General features: G+C 41.1%; 1 protein-coding gene across 3 annotated transcripts in view; it reads right to left on the reverse strand.

Moving 5' to 3' along the window:
• The window catches only part of LOC128453501 (uncharacterized), a 36,939-nt gene extending 23,173 nt beyond the window's left edge, over positions 1–13,766 (reverse strand). The window contains exons 1-2 of one of the 3 annotated variants that reach the window (XM_053436432.1): positions 13,285–13,766; positions 12,785–12,857 (exon numbers count right to left, since the gene is read on the reverse strand). In XM_053436432.1, coding sequence (XP_053292407.1) covers positions 12,785–12,845 — 61 coding nt within the window. In that variant the 5' untranslated portion in view covers positions 12,846–12,857; positions 13,285–13,766. The other 2 variants (XM_053436431.1, XM_053436430.1) reach the window with 2 other exon arrangements.
• Positions 13,767–19,131: the final 5,365 nt, after the last annotated feature.

The following is a 19,131-nucleotide window of genomic DNA, read 5'->3' on the forward strand; positions in this document are numbered from 1 at the left end:
CTGTGTAGATTTCATCAGGCCGGGACTCTTGTCTTACATGTCTAGTTTGGACTTGATTGGACCATGTATGTTTGAGATACAGATGCTCGTGTTTTGATGGCGTGGAACCAAACTTTGACGACACGCCACGGTCACACGAAGTGACGGAAAAAAATTCCGTTGATCATTTTTTTTCTCAATCTTGTTGTGATGACACGCGTCTAATTTTTAAGTTGATCTGATGAAAGCTCTACGACAAGTACATTAAACTAAAAATGTGGAATTTGGCCAAAATGGCCACTAAATCCAAAATGGCGGGCTTCCTGTTGCGTTTTTCATAATGCTCCAAGAGACTTTTTTCTATGATTATTCATGTTACACCAGTGTCTAGATTTTGGTGAAAATCGCTTATGTGGAAACCTAGGGGCTGGTTCCAGGGGGCGCTGTTGAGCCATTTTGCCACGCCCATTTCCAAATACTCCAGATTACGTAAATTTTCACCACTCTCTAATTTACTGGAAAGTTTAAAAACTTTTTGAGCACGTTGAAGCCCTCAAAAAGCCAATTCATTGTTCGGAGAATAATAAGAACTAGGGCTACGTTGTAGCACTTGCGGGCCCGAGCACCCGCACGTTGAAGCCTGTTGCGGTCGGTGGAGAGAGCGATCGATGACCAAGCGCACATCATCGATCGAGCATGCACTTCTCCACGTTAAATGCGCTCTGCGGCAGTAGGTGGCGCCATCACTATTATTACGCACAGACATATATATCTGTTCATGTAGGCGCTCTGATACAGCGTGAGCAATTTTGTGTCAATCGGACAATGTTAACACAACTTAATTTTCACACTGATCAGTAGGTGGCGCTCTGACCCTGAACTAATATTTATATGTGGAGCTGTTCAGATCAGTATTGTGATCATAGGTCAGTAGTTTGGAGCCGGTTGGATAATGCAGAGTGGATTAACAAAGTACTTCCTGTTTCCTGGCGAATCAGTAGGTGGCGCTATGACACTGAGGAAATATTGACACATAGAGCTGTTCAGGCTTGTACTCTTATCATGTGACAGAAGTTTGGTAGTGATAGGACAATGCACAGTGGACTTATGAAAACATCGTGTCCTTTGGCGAAGGATGATCCTTCGCCAAACATCAATGTTTACATGGTTTGAGGAAATGTCACAATTCTGACCTTGATTCAATGACTTGACTGAGCTCATTTGAGCTGTATGTCTTAAAGCAGCCAGGAGCAGTTCATCAAAGTATAAAACATGTCACTTCCTGTAGCCACCAGGGGGCGCTGTAATTTCAAGTCATAATTTCTGTGTAGATGTCATCAGGATGGCACCCTTGTCTTACATGTCTAGTTTGGACTCGATTGGACAATGTATGTCCGAGATACAGAACCTCGTGTTTTGATGGCGTTTAATCAAACTCAAGACGCCACGCCACGGTCACACGGTGTGACGAAAGGTCAATCTCTTAATCACTTTTTATCTCCATCTTGTTGTGATGGCACTGATCTTAATTTGAAGTTAATCTGATGAAAGCCCTGGGACAAGTGCATCAAGTAAAAATGTGGAATATGGAAAAAAAATGGCCACTTAATCCAAAATGGCGGCCTCCCTGTTTGGTCAAGCATACCTATCCAAGATATTTTTTTGTTTGTTATGAAACGACACATGTCCCGATAGATTTGTATAAATGTCGGCCATCGTAGTGCCGGGGTTGCCCTATAGGGGGCGCTGGTCAGTTTTTTTGCCACGCCCATTTCTTAAAACCATATGAATATCTTCAGGGGGGGGCTGTTGTTACACACATGTAGTTTGAGAGAGATAGAATCATGAACACTGAAGTTACAGCAATTTCGTGTTTCACGGCGAGTTGATGAACTTTAATGCCACGCCATTCATATGGCGTTTGACGAAAAGTCACGGTAATCTTATGTCTTCATTGTCAATGTCTTGGGACCCATTTGATACAGTTTGACATGGTTGAGGTCAGTGGATGAGGAGAAATTCATCCAAGTGTAAGACAAGCAAAAAACAAGACATTTCCTGTTGCCACCAGGGGGCGCTGCGGTTTTAAGTCATCATTTATGCATAGATGTCATCAGGCGGGGACTATTGTCTTACATGTCTAGTTTGGACTTGATTGGAACATGTATGTCCGAGATACAGATGCCCGTGTTTTGATGGCGTGTAACCAATTTTTAACGCCATGCCACGGTCACACGGTGTGATAAAAAAAAAATCCCTCAATCATTTTTTATCTCCATCTTGTTGTGATGACACTCATCTGAATTTGAAGTTGATCTGATGAAAGCCCTGGGACAAGTACGTAAAAGTAAAAATGTGGGATATTGCCAAAATGGCCACTAAAAGCAAAATGGCGGACTTCCTGTTGCGTTTTTCATAATGCTCCATGAGACTTTTTTTCATGACTGGTCACGATACACCTATATCCAGATTTTGATGAAAATCCGTTATGTGGAAACCTAGGGGCTGGTTCCAGGGGGCGCTGTAGAGCCATTTTGCCACGCCCAATTCCAATTACTCCAGAATACTAAAATATCCGCAGACCTTGAATTTCCTGCAAAGTTTCATAACTTTTTGAGCATGTCTAGACCCTGAAAAAGCCCCCCAAAGGGAAATAATAATAATAATAATAATAATAATAAAAATCCTTACAGATTCAATAGGGCCTCTCACCATTCGGTGCTCGGGCCCTAATAATAATAATAAGAATAATGCCTACAATTTCAATAGGGCCTCTCACCATTCGGTGCTCGGGCCCTAATAATAATAATAATAATAACTAGGGCTACGTTGTAGCACTTGCGGGCCCGAGCACCCGCACGTTGAAGCCTGTTGCGGTCGGTGGAGAGAGCGATCGATGACCAAGCGCACATCATCGATCGAGCATGCACTTCTCCACGTTGCATGCGTTTTGCGCTCTGCGGCAGTAGGATTGCCAGTAGGTGGCGCCATCACTATTATTACGCACAGACATCTATTTATCTGTTCATGTAGGCGCTCTGATGTAGCGTGAGCAATTTTGTGTCAATCGGACAATGTTAACACAACTTAATATTCACACTGATCAGTAGGTGGCGCTATGACCCTGAACTAATATTTATATGTGGAGCTGTTCAGATTAGTATTGTGATCATAGGTCAGTAGTTTGGAGCCGGTTGGATAATGCAGAGTGGATTAACAAAGTACTTCCTGTTTCCTGGCGAATCAGTAGGTGGCGCTATGACACTGAGGAAATATTGACACATAGAGCTGTTCAGGCTTGTACTCTTATCATGTGACAGAAGTTTGGTAGTGATAGGACAATGCACAGTGGACTTATGAAAACATCGTGTCCTTTGGCGAAGGATGATCCTTCGCCAAACATCAATGTTTACATGGTTTGAGGAAATGTCACAATTCTGACCTTGATTCAATGACTTGACTGAGCTCATTTGAGCTGTATATCTTAAAGCAGCCAGGAGCAGTTCATCAAAGTATAAAACATGTCACTTCCTGTAGCCACCAGGGGGCGCTGTAATTTCAAGTCATAATTTCTGTGTAGATGTCATCAGGATGGCACCCTTGTCTTACATGTCTAGTTTGGACTCGATTGGACAATGTATGTCCGAGATACAGAACCTCGTGTTTTGATGGCGTTTAATCAAACTCAAGACGCCACGCCACGGTCACACGGTGTGACGAAAGGTCAATCTCTTAATCACTTTTTATCTCCATCTTGTTGTGATGGCACTGATCTTAATTTGAAGTTAATCTGATGAAAGCCCTGGGACAAGTGCATCAAGTAAAAATGTGGAATATGGAAAAAAAATGGCCACTTAATCCAAAACGGCGGCCTCCCTGTTTGGTCAAGCATACCTATCCAAGATATTTTTTTGTTTGTTATGAAACGACACATGTCCCGATAGATTTGTATAAATGTCGGCCATCGTAGTGCCGGGGTTGCCCTATAGGGGGCGCTGGTCAGTTTTTTTGCCACGCCCATTTCTTAAAACCATATGAATATCTTCAGGGGGGGGCTGTTGTTACACACATGTAGTTTGAGAGAGATAGAATCATGAACACTGAAGTTACAGCAATTTCGTGTTTCACGGCGAGTTGATGAACTTTAATGCCACGCCATTCATATGGCGTTTGACGAAAAGTCACGGTAATCTTATGTCTTCATTGTCAATGTCTTGGGACCCATTTGATACAGTTTGACATGGTTGAGGTCAGTGGATGAGGAGAAATTCATCCAAGTGTAAGACAAGCAAAAAACAAGACATTTCCTGTTGCCACCAGGGGGCGCTGCGGTTTTAAGTCATCATTTATGCATAGATGTCATCAGGCGGGGACTATTGTCTTACATGTCTAGTTTGGACTTGATTGGAACATGTATGTCCGAGATACAGATGCCCGTGTTTTGATGGCGTGTAACCAATTTTTAACGCCATGCCACGGTCACACGGTGTGATAAAAAAAAAATCCCTCAATCATTTTTTATCTCCATCTTGTTGTGATGACACTCATCTGAATTTGAAGTTGATCTGATGAAAGCCCTGGGACAAGTACGTAAAAGTAAAAATGTGGGATATTGCCAAAATGGCCACTAAAAGCAAAATGGCGGACTTCCTGTTGCGTTTTTCATAATGCTCCATGAGACTTTTTTTCATGACTGGTCACGATACACCTATATCCAGATTTTGATGAAAATCCGTTATGTGGAAACCTAGGGGCTGGTTCCAGGGGGCGCTGTAGAGCCATTTTGCCACGCCCAATTCCAATTACTCCAGAATACTAAAATATCCGCAGACCTTGAATTTCCTGCAAAGTTTCATAACTTTTTGAGCATGTCTAGACCCTGAAAAAGCCCCCCAAAGGGAAATAATAATAATAATAATAATAAAAATCCTTACAGATTCAATAGGGCCTCTCACCATTCGGTGCTCGGGCCCTAACTAGGGCTACGTTGTAGCACTTGCGGGCCCGAGCACCCGCACGTTGAAGCCTGTTGCGGTCGGTGGAGAGAGCGATCGATGACCAAGCGCACATCATCGATCGAGCATGCACTTCTCCACGTTGCATGCGTTTTGCGCTCTGCGGCAGTAGGTTTGCCAGTAGGTGGCGCCATCACTATTATTACGCACAGACATATATATCTGTTCATGTAGGCGCTCTGATGTAGCGTGAGCAATTTTGTGTCAATCGGACAATGTTAACACAACTTAATTTTCACACTGATCAGTAGGTGGCGCTATGACCCTGAATTAATGTTTATATATGGAGCTGTTCAGATCAGGATTGTGATCATAGGTCAGAAGTTTGGAGCCGGTTGGATAAGGCAGTGTGGATTAACAAAGTACTTCCTGTTTCATGGATAATCAGTAGGTGGCGCTATGACACTGAGGAAATATTGACACATAGAGCTGTTCAGGCTTGTACTCTTATCATGTGACAGAAGTTTGGTAGTGATAGGACAATGCACAGTGGACTTATGAAAACATCGTGTCCTTTGGCGAAGGATGATCCTTCGCCGCACCTCAATGTTTAAATGGTTTGAGGAAATTTCACAATTCTGACCTTGATTCAATGACTTGACTGAGCTCATTTGAGCTGTATATCTTAAAGCAGCCAGGAGCAGTTCATCAAAGAATAAAACATGTCAATTCATGTTGCCACCAGGGGGCGCTGTGATTTCAAGTCCTAATTTCTGTGTAGATGTCATCAGGCCGAAACTCTTGTCTTACATGTCTAGTTTGGACTTGATTGGACCATGTATGTTCGAGATACAGATGCTCGTGTTTTGATGGCGTGTAACCAAACTTTAATGCCACGCCACGGTCACACGGTGTGAAGGGAAAAAAATCCCTTAATCAGTCTTTATCTCAATCTTGTTGTGATGACACTCATCTGAATTTGAAGTTGATCTGATGAAAGCTCTACGACAAGTAAATCAAAGTAAAAATGTGGAATAGGGCTAAAATGGACACTAAATCCAAAATGGTGGGCTTCCTGTTTAGTCTAGTATATCTATCCAAGAGACTTATTTGTTTGTTATGAAAAGACACATGCCCAAATCGATTTTTGTACATGTCGGCCAATCTTAGTGCCGGGGCTGCCCGTTAGGGGGCGCTAGTCAGTTATTTTGACACGCCCATTCCTTAAAACCATATGAAAATCTTCAGGGGGGGGATGTTGTTGCACACATGTAGTTTGAGTGAGATAGAGCCATGAACACTGAAGTTAGAGCAATTTCGTGTTTCGCGGCGAGTTGATGAACTTCGATGCCACGCCATTAATATGGCGTTTGACGAAAAGGCACAGTTATCTTATGCCTTCATTATCAATGTCTTGAGACCCATTTGGTACAGTTTGACATGGTTGAGGTCAGTGGATGAGGAGGAATACATCCAAGTGTAAGACAAGCAAAAAACAAGACATTTCCTGGTGCCACCAGGGGGCGCTGTGATTTTAAGTCATTATTTCTGTGTAGATGTCATCAGGCCAAGACTCTTCTCTTACATGTCTAGTTTGGACTTGATTGGACCATGTATGTCCGAGATACAGATGCTCGTGTTTTGATGGCGTGGAACCAAACTTTGACGACACGCCACGGTCACACGAAGTGACGGAAAAAAATTCCGTTGATCATTTTTTTTCTCAATCTTGTTGTGATGACACGCGTCTAATTTTTAAGTTGATCTGATGAAAGCTCTACGACAAGTACATTAAACTAAAAATGTGGAATTTGGCCAAAATGGCCACTAAATCCAAAATGGCGGGCTTCCTGTTGCGTTTTTCATAATGCTCCAAGAGACTTTTTTCTATGATTATTCACGTTACACCAGTGTCTAGATTTTGGTGAAAATCGCTTATGTGGAAACCTAAGGGCTGGTTCCAGGGGGCGCTGTTGAGCCGTTTTGCCACGCCCATTTCCAAATACTCCAGATTACGTAAATTTTCACCACTCTCTAATTTACTGGAAAGTTTAAAAACTTTTTGAGCACGTTGAAGCCCTCAAAAAGCCAATTCATTGTTCGGAGAATAATAAGAATAATAATAAGAACTAGGGCTACGTTGTAGCACTAACGGGCCCGAGCACAGGCAATTTCAAGTCTGTTGCGGTCGGTGAAGAGAGAACGTTCAATGAGAAGCGCTCGTCTCTGCGTTGCATGCGTTTGGGCACTGCGGCAAGGACTATCGCTTCACTTACTGTAGCCAGCAGGAGGCTCTATGAACTAGAGGTAAGTAACCTTGAAACTATACTACAACAAAACCTATTGCTTTATCTATCATCATATGCTTACATGCCGCAAGGCTTTTTTAATATAAAACTGTTATAAAAGTTACCGTTTATTTAACACGTCTAATGAACAGATTGAAGCAAGTTAGCTGCAGGGTCATATGTTTGGTTGAGACTTTATGTTTTATTATAATAAGTTAATATCAATATGCTACACGTGTAAGTTGCATGTGATAGTAACTATGTTTCACCATTATTCTGTTGAAGGCTGGTATATCCACCATTACTATTCCCACCGCGTTTATTTAGCCTGTCATGGAGTTTTAAAGTGAATATGACAGTTTAGATATGATTATAATCTCCACACATCAGTGTTGTAAACAGTTCTCAAATTAATTATATAATTATGTTTTCAAACCGAGGGAAGTGGAGAGACTTGATGTGGACTGTTATCAATAGCTCTGTGGGAGATTATCACCTTGAATATTACAGATGAGGTAGAAAGACATTTTATCTATTTTTACAATGTTGTATTTCTTTCAGTACTTTTATCAAAAGCGACTTAAAATATGTGCATTTAAGCATTAGGATACAAACCCAGACCACAGTACAACGGTTCTATCTGAAATCTGTTGTGCTTCATACACAACTCAAAACATTCTTTAACAGTGCGTTTCTTCTCTTCATAGATGAGGAACTGCAGCACCTGACGTCGTCAGCAGCAACATGGTGGTCAACACGTGGACGACTGCATCATCATCAGAAGCTACACAACACTTCTAAATTCCTCCCTTAAATAAAGATGGCCTGCAACTGTTTGGTGGTGGCAGTCATTGCTAAGTGGCATGGATAAGAATTCATTTCTATCTTCATTATGGTTGGTTAAAATAATAAAAACTTATAACAACAATGTGTATCTTTTGCTTTCTGATTTGATACACTTTAGATAAGAACCCAGTGTTTAATATTTCTGCTTTGCCATAAGAGACAAAACATGGTCAATTGGTCATCACAGCTGTGTCCTTCAGGCTCGTCCGTCCCTAATAAAATGAGAGGAAACATAAAAATAATCAGATCATAATCATTTTATCTTAGGAAATAGGTAGTGTACATCATTTTCAAATTCTCTATGAACACTGTCTGTTCTAGTAAAGTTACAATATATTATATCCACCATTACTATTCCCACCGCGTTTATTTAGCCTGTCATGGAGTTTTACAGTGAATATGACAGTTTAGATATGATTATAATCTCCACACATCAGTGTTGTAAACAGTTCTCAAATTAATTATATAATTATGTTTTCACACCGAGGGAAGTGGAGAGACTTGATGTGGACTGTTATCAATAGCTCTGTGGGAGATTATCACCTTGAATATTACAGATGAGGTAGAAAGACATTTTATCTATTTTTACAATGTTGTATTTCTTTCAGTACTTTTATCAAAAGCGACATAAAATATGTGCATTTAACCATTAGGATACAAACCCAGACCACAGTACAACGGTTCTATCTGAAATCTGTTGTGCTTCATACACAACACAAAACATTCTTTAACAGTGAGTTTTTTCATCTTCATAGATGAAGAACTGCAGCACCTGATGTCCTCAGCAGCAACATGGTGGAGATCTGATTTGATACACTTTAGATAAGAACCCAGTGTTTTATATTTCTGCTTTGTCATAAGAGACAGAACATGGTCATCACAGCTGTGTCCTTCAGGCTCGTCCGTCCCTAATAAAATGATAGGAAACATGAAAGTATGTCATAATTATAGAGAAAGAGTTACATATGAGCAAAGTGTGTATTCTTATTTTCGGTGGATATTCAACTATGTATTTAAATATGCTTTTGGATTAAAACGTGCACTACCATGACAATGAATGTTTAGTATGGAGCTATTTCACATTAAAAGTATTGCATTATAATTTAACACATTATGTATTATGTGCAATACTTTGTAAGTAATGAAAACAGGTCTGTACCTGGAGTCAGTGTTCAGTCTGGTTGGATTCAAGTTGTGTCTCACGCTGGACATCCTAGAAGAACATTGAACACAAATACACAGATATGTTAAGTCATACATGTGCCATGTTATCTGCTTAACAGACTTTTACATGGTAATAATAAAATATGAATTCAAAGTTAATCAGATCATAATCATTTCAGCTTAGGAAATAGGTAGTGCATATTAGCCTACAATTCTGTATGACACTGTCTGTTCTAGTAAAGTTACAAGGCTATGATTTACTCATATTTAACAAAAGAATTCAGTGAAGTCTGTCTGAGATTAACGATTTAAATACTGAAGGTGGGAGACACGGTTACTTTTCACTGTAACACGTTACAACACTACTCTGAAGAAAGAGCTTTAGGACACGTACTGCTCCTTTGAACAGCTGCTCTTGCAATGCAGATGTGACTTTAAACACTCAGGTTTCTCAGGTTTCAGTTAGCATCGCTAGCCCGCTAGCGAAACTAACTTACAAGCCGACACACAGTCTCCTGTCTCAGAGTCATCCGCATAAAGTAACGCTTATATCTGCTGGGTGGACCCGCTCATGTCGTTTCATGTCGGTGTTTGTCGGTAATAACCCCAATCGAGTCGAAGAACAGTTACTGCACCCATGCGAAGATATTGTTAGCTTGCTTGTTAGCGAGCTAGTTAGCCTCCGGCGCTAGCGAAAAAGAAGCCGACACACAGTCTCCTGTCTCAGATTCATCCTTATAAACGAACGCTTATCTCTGCTTGGTGGACCTGGGTTCATGGCGGTTGTTTCGGTAACAGCTGGCATTCGCATCGAACCCGTTGATATACACTGAGCTGGTATGTAGCTCTCGGATTAGCGTCCCTTAGCTATCACGGCTGATTCAAAGGCACCCTGCGAATCACATCGAAATAAAATACTTAACGTGACTTACCACAGAAACGGAGGCGCAGACATCATTACCGTGACCGTCAGGAGAAGGAGCAGAACATCAAAGTGTGTAATTTACTGGGTATGTGGGTGTAAGCCATTTCATGAGGCGTTCACTTGTACCTGGTTAAAGCCGAACTCACAACACACAGCACAGCTTACACTGTGGCGTCACGTGAATTTCAAACATCTATATCGCTTAAACAAGGAAGTTAAAAACAAATTTACCCCCCTCAGAGTTGTCATGAAGGAAGAACTTAGCGATTGAGACTAAAACCAAAGTTTGAGCAATGCTGTAAAAGGTTTAATTCTCCTCTAAAGTTGGCCACCCTGTAAACACAGTCTGTTAATGCATAGATAACACAAACTATGGTCTGACACTGCCATCTAGTGACTAAATATTGCAGCACATCTGCCAGATATAGATGTTTTCATACCTCAAACTGGAAGCCACACCACGGTCACACAGTATTATGAAAAGTTGCAATTTCGTTAACTTTAGACCTTCATCTTGTTTTGAACACATGCATCAAATTTTTACGTTGATTTAATGAAGGCCCTACGAGTAGTGAATCAAACTGTAACACATAGAAAAACAAGACATTTGCTGTTGCCACCAGGGGACGCTGTGATTTTAAGTCACGATTTCTGTACCGATGTCTTCAGGTCGCGACTCTTGTCTTATGTGTATAGTTTGGACTCGATTGGACAAAATATGTCCAAGATACAGGAGCCCGTGTTTTGATGGCGTTTAATCAAACTTTGAGGCCACACCACGGTCAGACGGTTTTGCTAAAACTTAATCCTTCAATAACTTTAGATCTCCATTTTGTTGTGATGACGATCGTCTAAATTGTAAGTTGATTTGATGAAAGCTGTAGGAGGAGTACTTAAAACAAAAAATATCGAATATGACCAAAATGGCCACTAAAGTCAAACTGGCGGGCTTCCTGTTGCGTTATTCATAATGCACTGATGGACTTTTTTGTGCATCTAGTCATGATACACAATAGTCTTTGTTTTTTTTGAGGATCGGTGAATGCTAAATGAGGGGCTTTTCCGTAGGTGGCGCTCTTGAGCCATTTTGCCACGCCCTTTTCAAAATACTCCAGAATACGTAAATTTTCGCCGCCTTCGAATTTACTGCAAACTCCTACAACTTTTTGAGCACATTAAAGCCCTCAAAAAGCCAATTCATTTAAGCTAAGAAAAATAATAATAATAATAATAATAATAATCATTTCAATTTCAATAGGGCCTCCCACCGATTTCGGTGCTCGGGCCCTAATAATGCCTACAATTTCAATAGGGCCTCTCACCATTCGGTGCTCGGGCCCTAATAAAAATCCTTACAGATTCAATAGGGCCTCTCACCATTCGGTGCTCGGGCCCTAATTATTTAGTTGTCTTATTGTGAAGGTTTGTTCAGTGAATTTGTGTTTCCTGTCATCCTAAGCAGTGTACCGGTATGGGACCTTTATTGTGAAGGGTCACCAACGGAAGTGGGTGTTGTTTTGATTGAGCTTTGACTTGATGTGGAAAATAAACAACATGTCTCCTGGTTCAAGTCCACATTGTTCAGTTCTTATTTTACTGTGAAGTCTCAGTAAAGGAGAATCAAACCCTCGGCTCCATGGACATCAGACAAGTGAGAAACAACCAGTGACTCTGTGGAATAACGTGTGATTCACAAATCTAAATTTGACTCATAGAACTTAACAAGGTGAGACATCCTCTGTTCTTAACCCTCAACAAGAGAAAAATACATACAACCAACGTAGAAACCTCAGAAAGCCACATGTGAGGATCTGTCCCAGGACAGACAGACGTGCTAAAGATTGTGTATGTAACCTCTTTATATATAGTGGATATAAAAAGTCTACACACACCAGGTTTGTGTAATGTAATGTAAACATTATTTTGTACCCTTCTCCTGACTGATACCTTTCAACAATGAGATCCCTCTGATGCTTTGGAAGCTCTCTGCGGACCAGAGCTTTTGCTGTAAGATGTAAATAAGAAAATGCCCGAAAAATCCTCCTGGAACAGCTGAACTTTATTTAGGATTAATCAGAGTCACTGAAAATGATGGCAGGTGTGGACTGATTACTATTTAACATGAGTTTGAATGTGATTGATTAATTCCCAGTTATAAGAGGGTGTGCACATTTATGCAACCATATTAAATAACCTTTTAATTTCCCCCCTAAAAAGACGTTTTAATTTAATTAATTTTTTTTCAAATTGAATTGAATTGGCAGCAATGCAATCATTTATCTTTATGACATTAATTTCAATTGTGTTTTAAGTTAATTTTCTCTGTCTATGCTGCAGTGAACCACGCGGAGAGACCTGAACTGCATTTGGATTACAGAGCTGATATTTACAGAGCTGATATTTATTCTCACACACACACACACACACACACACACACACACACACACAACATCCGGTGTGAACTGTTTTACCTCCAGCTCAGTGAGAACATGTTTCTCTATGATGTTATAAACCTTCACAATCATTTCTCATGTTTCCTGCTTCGTCTGATGAAACCAACATGTCTGTACAAAGTACTACGTTCAAACAGAACCTGTGATTTCTGAGTAAGATCAGACTTCACGTACCTGCTGTGGTGAAAGTCCACATGATGAGGATCCACACAACCAGAGACTTGAACGCAGACATCTGTCTTTCATTCTGTGAGAAATGAATGTGGATCAATGGAAGAAGAGACGAGTTAACAGCTGATGCCTGATACGGTAAAGCGGTATAGATAGTCGGAGCGCCGAAAAAGTACGAAAACACAACTATATTTTAGTTAAAGTCTCTCATTTGATTATTTATTTTTTAATCTTCATGGCGTATCTGTTCATGTAAATTATTTATTTTTACTGCAAATTAAAGGGCAAATCTGTCAAAAAGGACTAAATGTATTAATAATGTAACCATATTTGGAAGCTGATTAAAAATATTCCTATGCAGATATGCATGGTTCAGACTGTAGACTCACACACTCTAAGTTCCTTTGTGAACATTGTGTACTTCAAACTGAAAGTGACTCTGTACAGGCCCCCCAACAGTAGTTAAAACCTGTCAAGTGTTAATAAAACAAGAGTTTACTCACCGAACAACCGGGTCTCCGCTCCTCCGGGTCTGTTACTGAAGAACAGACCTGAAACCTGGTGAACTCCTAATAACCGAAGCTAAAGTCATAAAGACAAACGAACAGTAAACAAGTCAAAAGCTTCTCCAGCGACTGATCCCGACACGATCACAGTGGATGAGAGAAGTGAGAGAACGCGGTTTCAATAAAGAGGAACCATACGCTGCAACTCTTGATACGCTGCAACTCTTGAAGCTAGAAAAGATCAGACTGGCTCTGCGACGTCCTAATGATAACTTCAGCCGGATATGGCAACATTTTATTACATAACTGCTTGAACAAGTGTGAAGTTTTGTCCTATATGTCATGTACAGTATATATTGTCATTTATCATTACTGAAAACCACATGAATGTTCTGTCACACACACCTTTTGTTTTGTCTGTTTTGTTCTATTGATGACATGATGTCTATATATATATATTTATTTTTTTATTATTATTATTATTTAATTTTTCTTTTCTGTCTGTCCCCTGGGGTGGGGGGGGGGGGAGAATTTGTTCATATACGTCTGTATGTATGAGATTTCATGTTCAATTGTGAAAACCAATAAATAAAGTGAAACAAAATAAAAATAAAGAGGAACCTGAACTCGAGTTCAACACATACTGGACATGTTTCAGATATCATGTTGATTTGAACCTAACAAACACACTTCTGCTTTCCTGCATTTATTCACCAACACCAACTCACATTGTGTCTTTACTTCCTCTCTCTCTGGCTCAGCTAACTCAGAGTTTTGTCAGGATTTCAATATTTTAGCTATATTCTGTGTCCGACTGAACTCTAAATAAATAAAGATAGAAGCATTTCAAATTATAGCTTACTCTCCTTCCTACTGTTTAATCTTGAAATTAGAATTTGTGAGCGCCAGAATGTGTTTCGTTGTTTTGGTTAAATTGTTTTGAATGGCTGTACAAACAGAACATTGTTTTGATATAGCAAGAACACAATAATCTTTTCTCCAATTGTCAACACCGTTGGCCCACATGCCATCAGCTGTGTCAAGGCTGGTCAAGAGATGGACATTTTGAGGCTTGTCACTTCCTTATTCCAAAGCCAAGAAGGAGCCTGTGCACTTTCGAGGAGGAAGAACCAAGATCTACTGTTATAAAATAGACAGGCGCCGGCTGTTTGATGCGTTCTGATGGGTCTCGTGTTCTGATGCAACTTGTTGGATCCCCATTGCTTTGCTGATTGTTACCTTTCATTGCTTTCTAAATAAATACTTGATAGAACAAACCGAGTTCGGCTCATCTTCTCACATTTAGGATAAACCAACACGCCTGACAGTTTACGGTTAAATTGTGACTGTCACAAGTTAACCTGGAGTTCCCTGAAACAATAACTCATGGTAAGATGTGCACAGGCTTCACAGCCATCACAACATACAGGTGAATCTATTTACAACCCCGATCAGTGGCGTAGAGGGCAGTGCCATTGCACATCGATTCCCGTGGTGGAATTTTTTCACATTTATATTTAGTCTGAAGATGATCCTGACACAAATTGCACTTTATTTTTAATGATGTTTCATGAAGCGTCCACAATTGCCGGACTGACACAGCTCCAACAAAGCACGCAGCCATCTGACAGAAGACAAGAAATACACAACACGTTGTTCGACAATGGAAACGTTAAGTTAGTTTTCCAGATTTGCCTCGACACACGTGTCATGTTGAAAACACACTCGACACACTTCGGACAGATCATCTGTTGATTTCACACAGATAAACAACACTTGCATTACAGAAACTACGAAAAACAAACACACCCGTTCTGTGATGAGCGTTTGGGTTGTTTTCATTTTCCGATGAATGAACCTGATCATCGACAACGAGAACATTTTTTAAAATCACGTCCGCTGACTTTAACCCGCAGCGACAGGAGGACACGTGAAGCTTCACACGTTCATTAGAAGCACGTTCATCAACTTTACTCATAAAAACGTAGTGAGACCGTCATCAGGGTAGAGGCTCATTGTGCTTCAGCTCGTTGTTTCGAATCCCGTTCAAGGTTTTTGTACTTTTTTTTTTTTTACCTTTTAAATGTATATGGCGGTATCAACGTGATGCTGACACAGACACATGAACTCGTGAAGGGTTTTTGTAGGATTTTTATATCAGCGAGACCGCCAGTTGATCTACGCGCCAGTTAAACTGGAACACCGGCATCGAAGTTCTCGAAGATAGAGGAAGAACGCATGTGGGACTACGTCCGGTTTAAAAAAAAAAAAACTGTTGACATGGAGTTTAAACAAAATTCATAATTGAAAAATAATTTATTGGTTTAAATTCACAAAAAGTATATATCGTCTTACCTGTGTCATTTTTACGATTTGAATTTTGACTTAATCAATTAAGAGATTTTACAAAATAAAAGTCACACATTTTTAGCTTCAAGTAGCTCATTTCTGGATATTCCAAAGTACTATAAAAACACTTTGCTCAATAATTCCAGAGAGAGACAAGTATGCCTGTGTTCTGGACAACCCAAATACTGAATATCAAACATTTTTACTCTATAGATTAGGATATTTTTCAAAGTAACAAACTGTTCAACACAACAGGCCCAAATTGTCCACTGTCTTCAGGACATCATCTCTCAGACACTTTCTGTCCCTTGTCTCTGCTGTGAACCTTCCATCATCAATTATTTCCCAGCATGCTCCTGTTCCCAGAGGCCTGCTACTGTCTCCCCCTGGTGGCTGTTCTGAGGTGGTGGTCGAGAACGTACAACAAGAATCTTCATCTACGTTTGTATAAAATGTCCTCGGGTCAGTTTTCTATTACATATGGTAAAATGTTTATTAAACAGTTTCCTCAGAGAATAACAAACATACACAGAATGTGGCTCTACACACATGGAGACATACTGAGGGACAAAGGTGGAACAAAATAAAAAAAAAACTTAAACACATATATGTGTTTAAGAGGGTTTATATATTCTGCTTGTGTTGTGTCATTTCAATAAAAACATTCTTCATGTGAATAAACACAATCGGTGTGGAGGGCCATCTAGTGGTGAAGTTACATATTACAACAACCTCCTCTGATTCCTCTGGAGCTCTGTCTCCACTCTGCCTCCCAGCAACAAGGCCCAGTCAGAGCCGCTCTACACACAAGCTGCTGCTGCTTCAGCCTCTGGATCCTCAGGACACAGCTCAGCCTCCGTCCACACACACTGTCCTCTTCACACTCACCTTCACTAAGTTCCCCACCTGTTGAGAGAAGAAGACATCAGTGTTACAGAGACTCACTTCATCAGCTGTGAGTCAGTGATGCAGCAAATCCAGTAGAAAGAGCAGCAGGGACTTCAGTCCTGTTAAGAGGTGGAGCAGCTTCCTCTCTGCTTCATGTTCACGTGTTGGAATGAACACGCTAAGAGCTCAGTGTGTGTCCTCTGCATGTCAAAGTGCAGAGTGGACACCTAAGAGGTGGATTAACTTACGTTAAATGTTTCCTCTGACGCATCTGATTGTGGATGATCTGTTTTGGGTTTGTTCATAAGAAATAATGATTAGAAGAAGCATCACATAATAAATGAAGAGCAGAATTATTGTAAGTATTAATATTTACCTTTAGGCTTCTAAAGTAGAAGAATCCTGCTCCAGTTCCTAATGCTACACACACAATGAGTAGTACTCCGACCACAACTGCTGCAACTGAACCTGAAAAACATGTAATTCAGAGAGTAGAACTGTAGCATCAAGAAAGTGCAGTGATGTGTCTTCAGTGTAAAGTGTAGTGTGTGTGTGTGTGTGTGTGTGTGTGTGTGTGTGTGTGGCCTCCTCGTTCCTGTTCTCCTGACAACATGTGGACATGATGCTCCTGATGAGCTGGAGGACGGAGCCCTGGGGGATCTGCTCCACCAGGAGGAACCAGGACTCACTGCACGAGCCTCAGGTCTGACAGTCGCTCTGAGGATTTCATCATCAGTTCTCGTCTCATGGGATCTTACCTTTCTCTATCGTCACGTAGCTGTTGATGAAGAGCGTCTCCTCTTCACTACTGAGTTCACAGGTGAACGTTCCCTGGTGATCTGAAGATAAGTGGTGCAGCGTGAGGCTGCCTGACGCTGACACATCCTCCACCTGCTGCCTCCACTGCTCTGAGACGCTGTGGAGGCCGTCGACCCCGGTCTGGTTCACAATGATCTGCCTGTGGTTGAATTTCCACACCCAGTGTGTCGGGGGTTTGGTGTTTGGAGCAGTGCAGTGGATTGTTTTTGTTGTTTTAAACGGTGACACACGGACGGGAGCTGAAAAGAAAAGGGATCAAATAATATCATCGTTGTCAGAATGTGGTTTCAGGCTCTGATGAGACTTTCTGAACATTTTCTATCATCAGAATGATTCATGTGGAGGAGGGTGTGGCCTTGGAATGATGAACTGAACTAGAAGGTCACTCAGTGGAGCTGATATCTCCTTCAAGGCCCAACAGTCAATTCAAGCTGCACCACATCTCACACACATCAGACCTCTCCGGGAAAATGTCCAGAAAGGTCCAATGTTAAAGAAAGAAAACTAATGGATCTGTTCAATGTTCCATTTGTTTGTTGGACTTTAAGCAACATTACACAACAACTACTGGACAGATTTCCATGAAACTTAGCAGGAAGGTGTGTTATGGGTCAGGCTCAGAGAACAACTCATCAAATGTTTGTGTGGATCCAGGATTTGTTGTTTTTCACATTACCATTGTGAGAGAGGACGTTTTTCAACATGTTCATTGATTTCCCTGTGAATAACTGATGAAGGTGAAGAAACAATCCGACAAATTTAGAGGACTGATATTTATGAGTGTGTGAAATTTGGTGCAGATCTTGGGCCTGGTGAATTTCAATGTGGTTTCATAAGGAGACAGTTGGGCCTTGTGGAGGTCTGAGCTCTACTGAGTGACCTGTGGCCCACGTTCCATCCTCACAACTAGTTTAGTGGAAATCTGTTCAGCAGACAAAGAAACAAACAAAGTAAAGATTGAGAATCAGCATTTACATAAAATGTAAGTTATCTGTAGGAGCAGATATAAATATGCAGCAGTAGGTGAAACAAGCAGAGGTTCAGTTCCATAGAGCAGATTCAACGTACTGGGTTGATACCACACCGCGCTCCTCCTGCCATGGCGAGTGCTGATGCTGCAGATCAGAACAGTGTCTCTGTCTGACAGTATCAGTGTGCTGCTGATCTCATAGAGCTGCTGCTCCGTCTCCTTCACTGAGGTTTGGTTCTGAAGGGTGAAGCTGGACGGAGGCCTGGTGGACCAGGTGAGCTGCGGCTCGGGGTAGATCCCCTCTGAGCGGCAGGTGAGGCTGTCCTCCACCTGCTCAATGTCCACGTGACGCACCGGAGCTGCAAAACAACATTTCTCTTTTATAACTCATTGATCATCTTTGCCTCATGCACTGTGGAGCTCTGCATTAATTTGACATATTGTGCTTATTATTTAACACGTCACATATGAGCCATTATGTGGTGCTGCTGACATCAGCTGTGTCTCAATTCAGGGGCTGCATTTGAAGACCGAGCTCCAACGAGTGGATCCGTCCCCGTCCAACCTGTCCCAGGATTCATTGCACTTTAGTGACTAACTATTTTTCAAAGAGGTAATGGTGCCGGCAAGCAACGAGACGTCCAATTCTTCAGTATCAGCTTCAACTCAACTCCACGGTACACATGTTAAACAAGGTAACAGCAATAAGAGACAAATATCATTTCTAGTATTTGTGTTCTGTTTCACTGTGAGTTTCTTTACCATCTGCTCTCAGGTTGATAAATGACGACTTGCCGGCTCCAGTGATGGTGCTGGTG

This window comes from Pleuronectes platessa, chromosome 12, assembly GCF_947347685.1.
Source record: "Pleuronectes platessa chromosome 12, fPlePla1.1, whole genome shotgun sequence".
Taxonomy (NCBI): Eukaryota; Metazoa; Chordata; class Actinopteri; order Pleuronectiformes; family Pleuronectidae; genus Pleuronectes; species Pleuronectes platessa.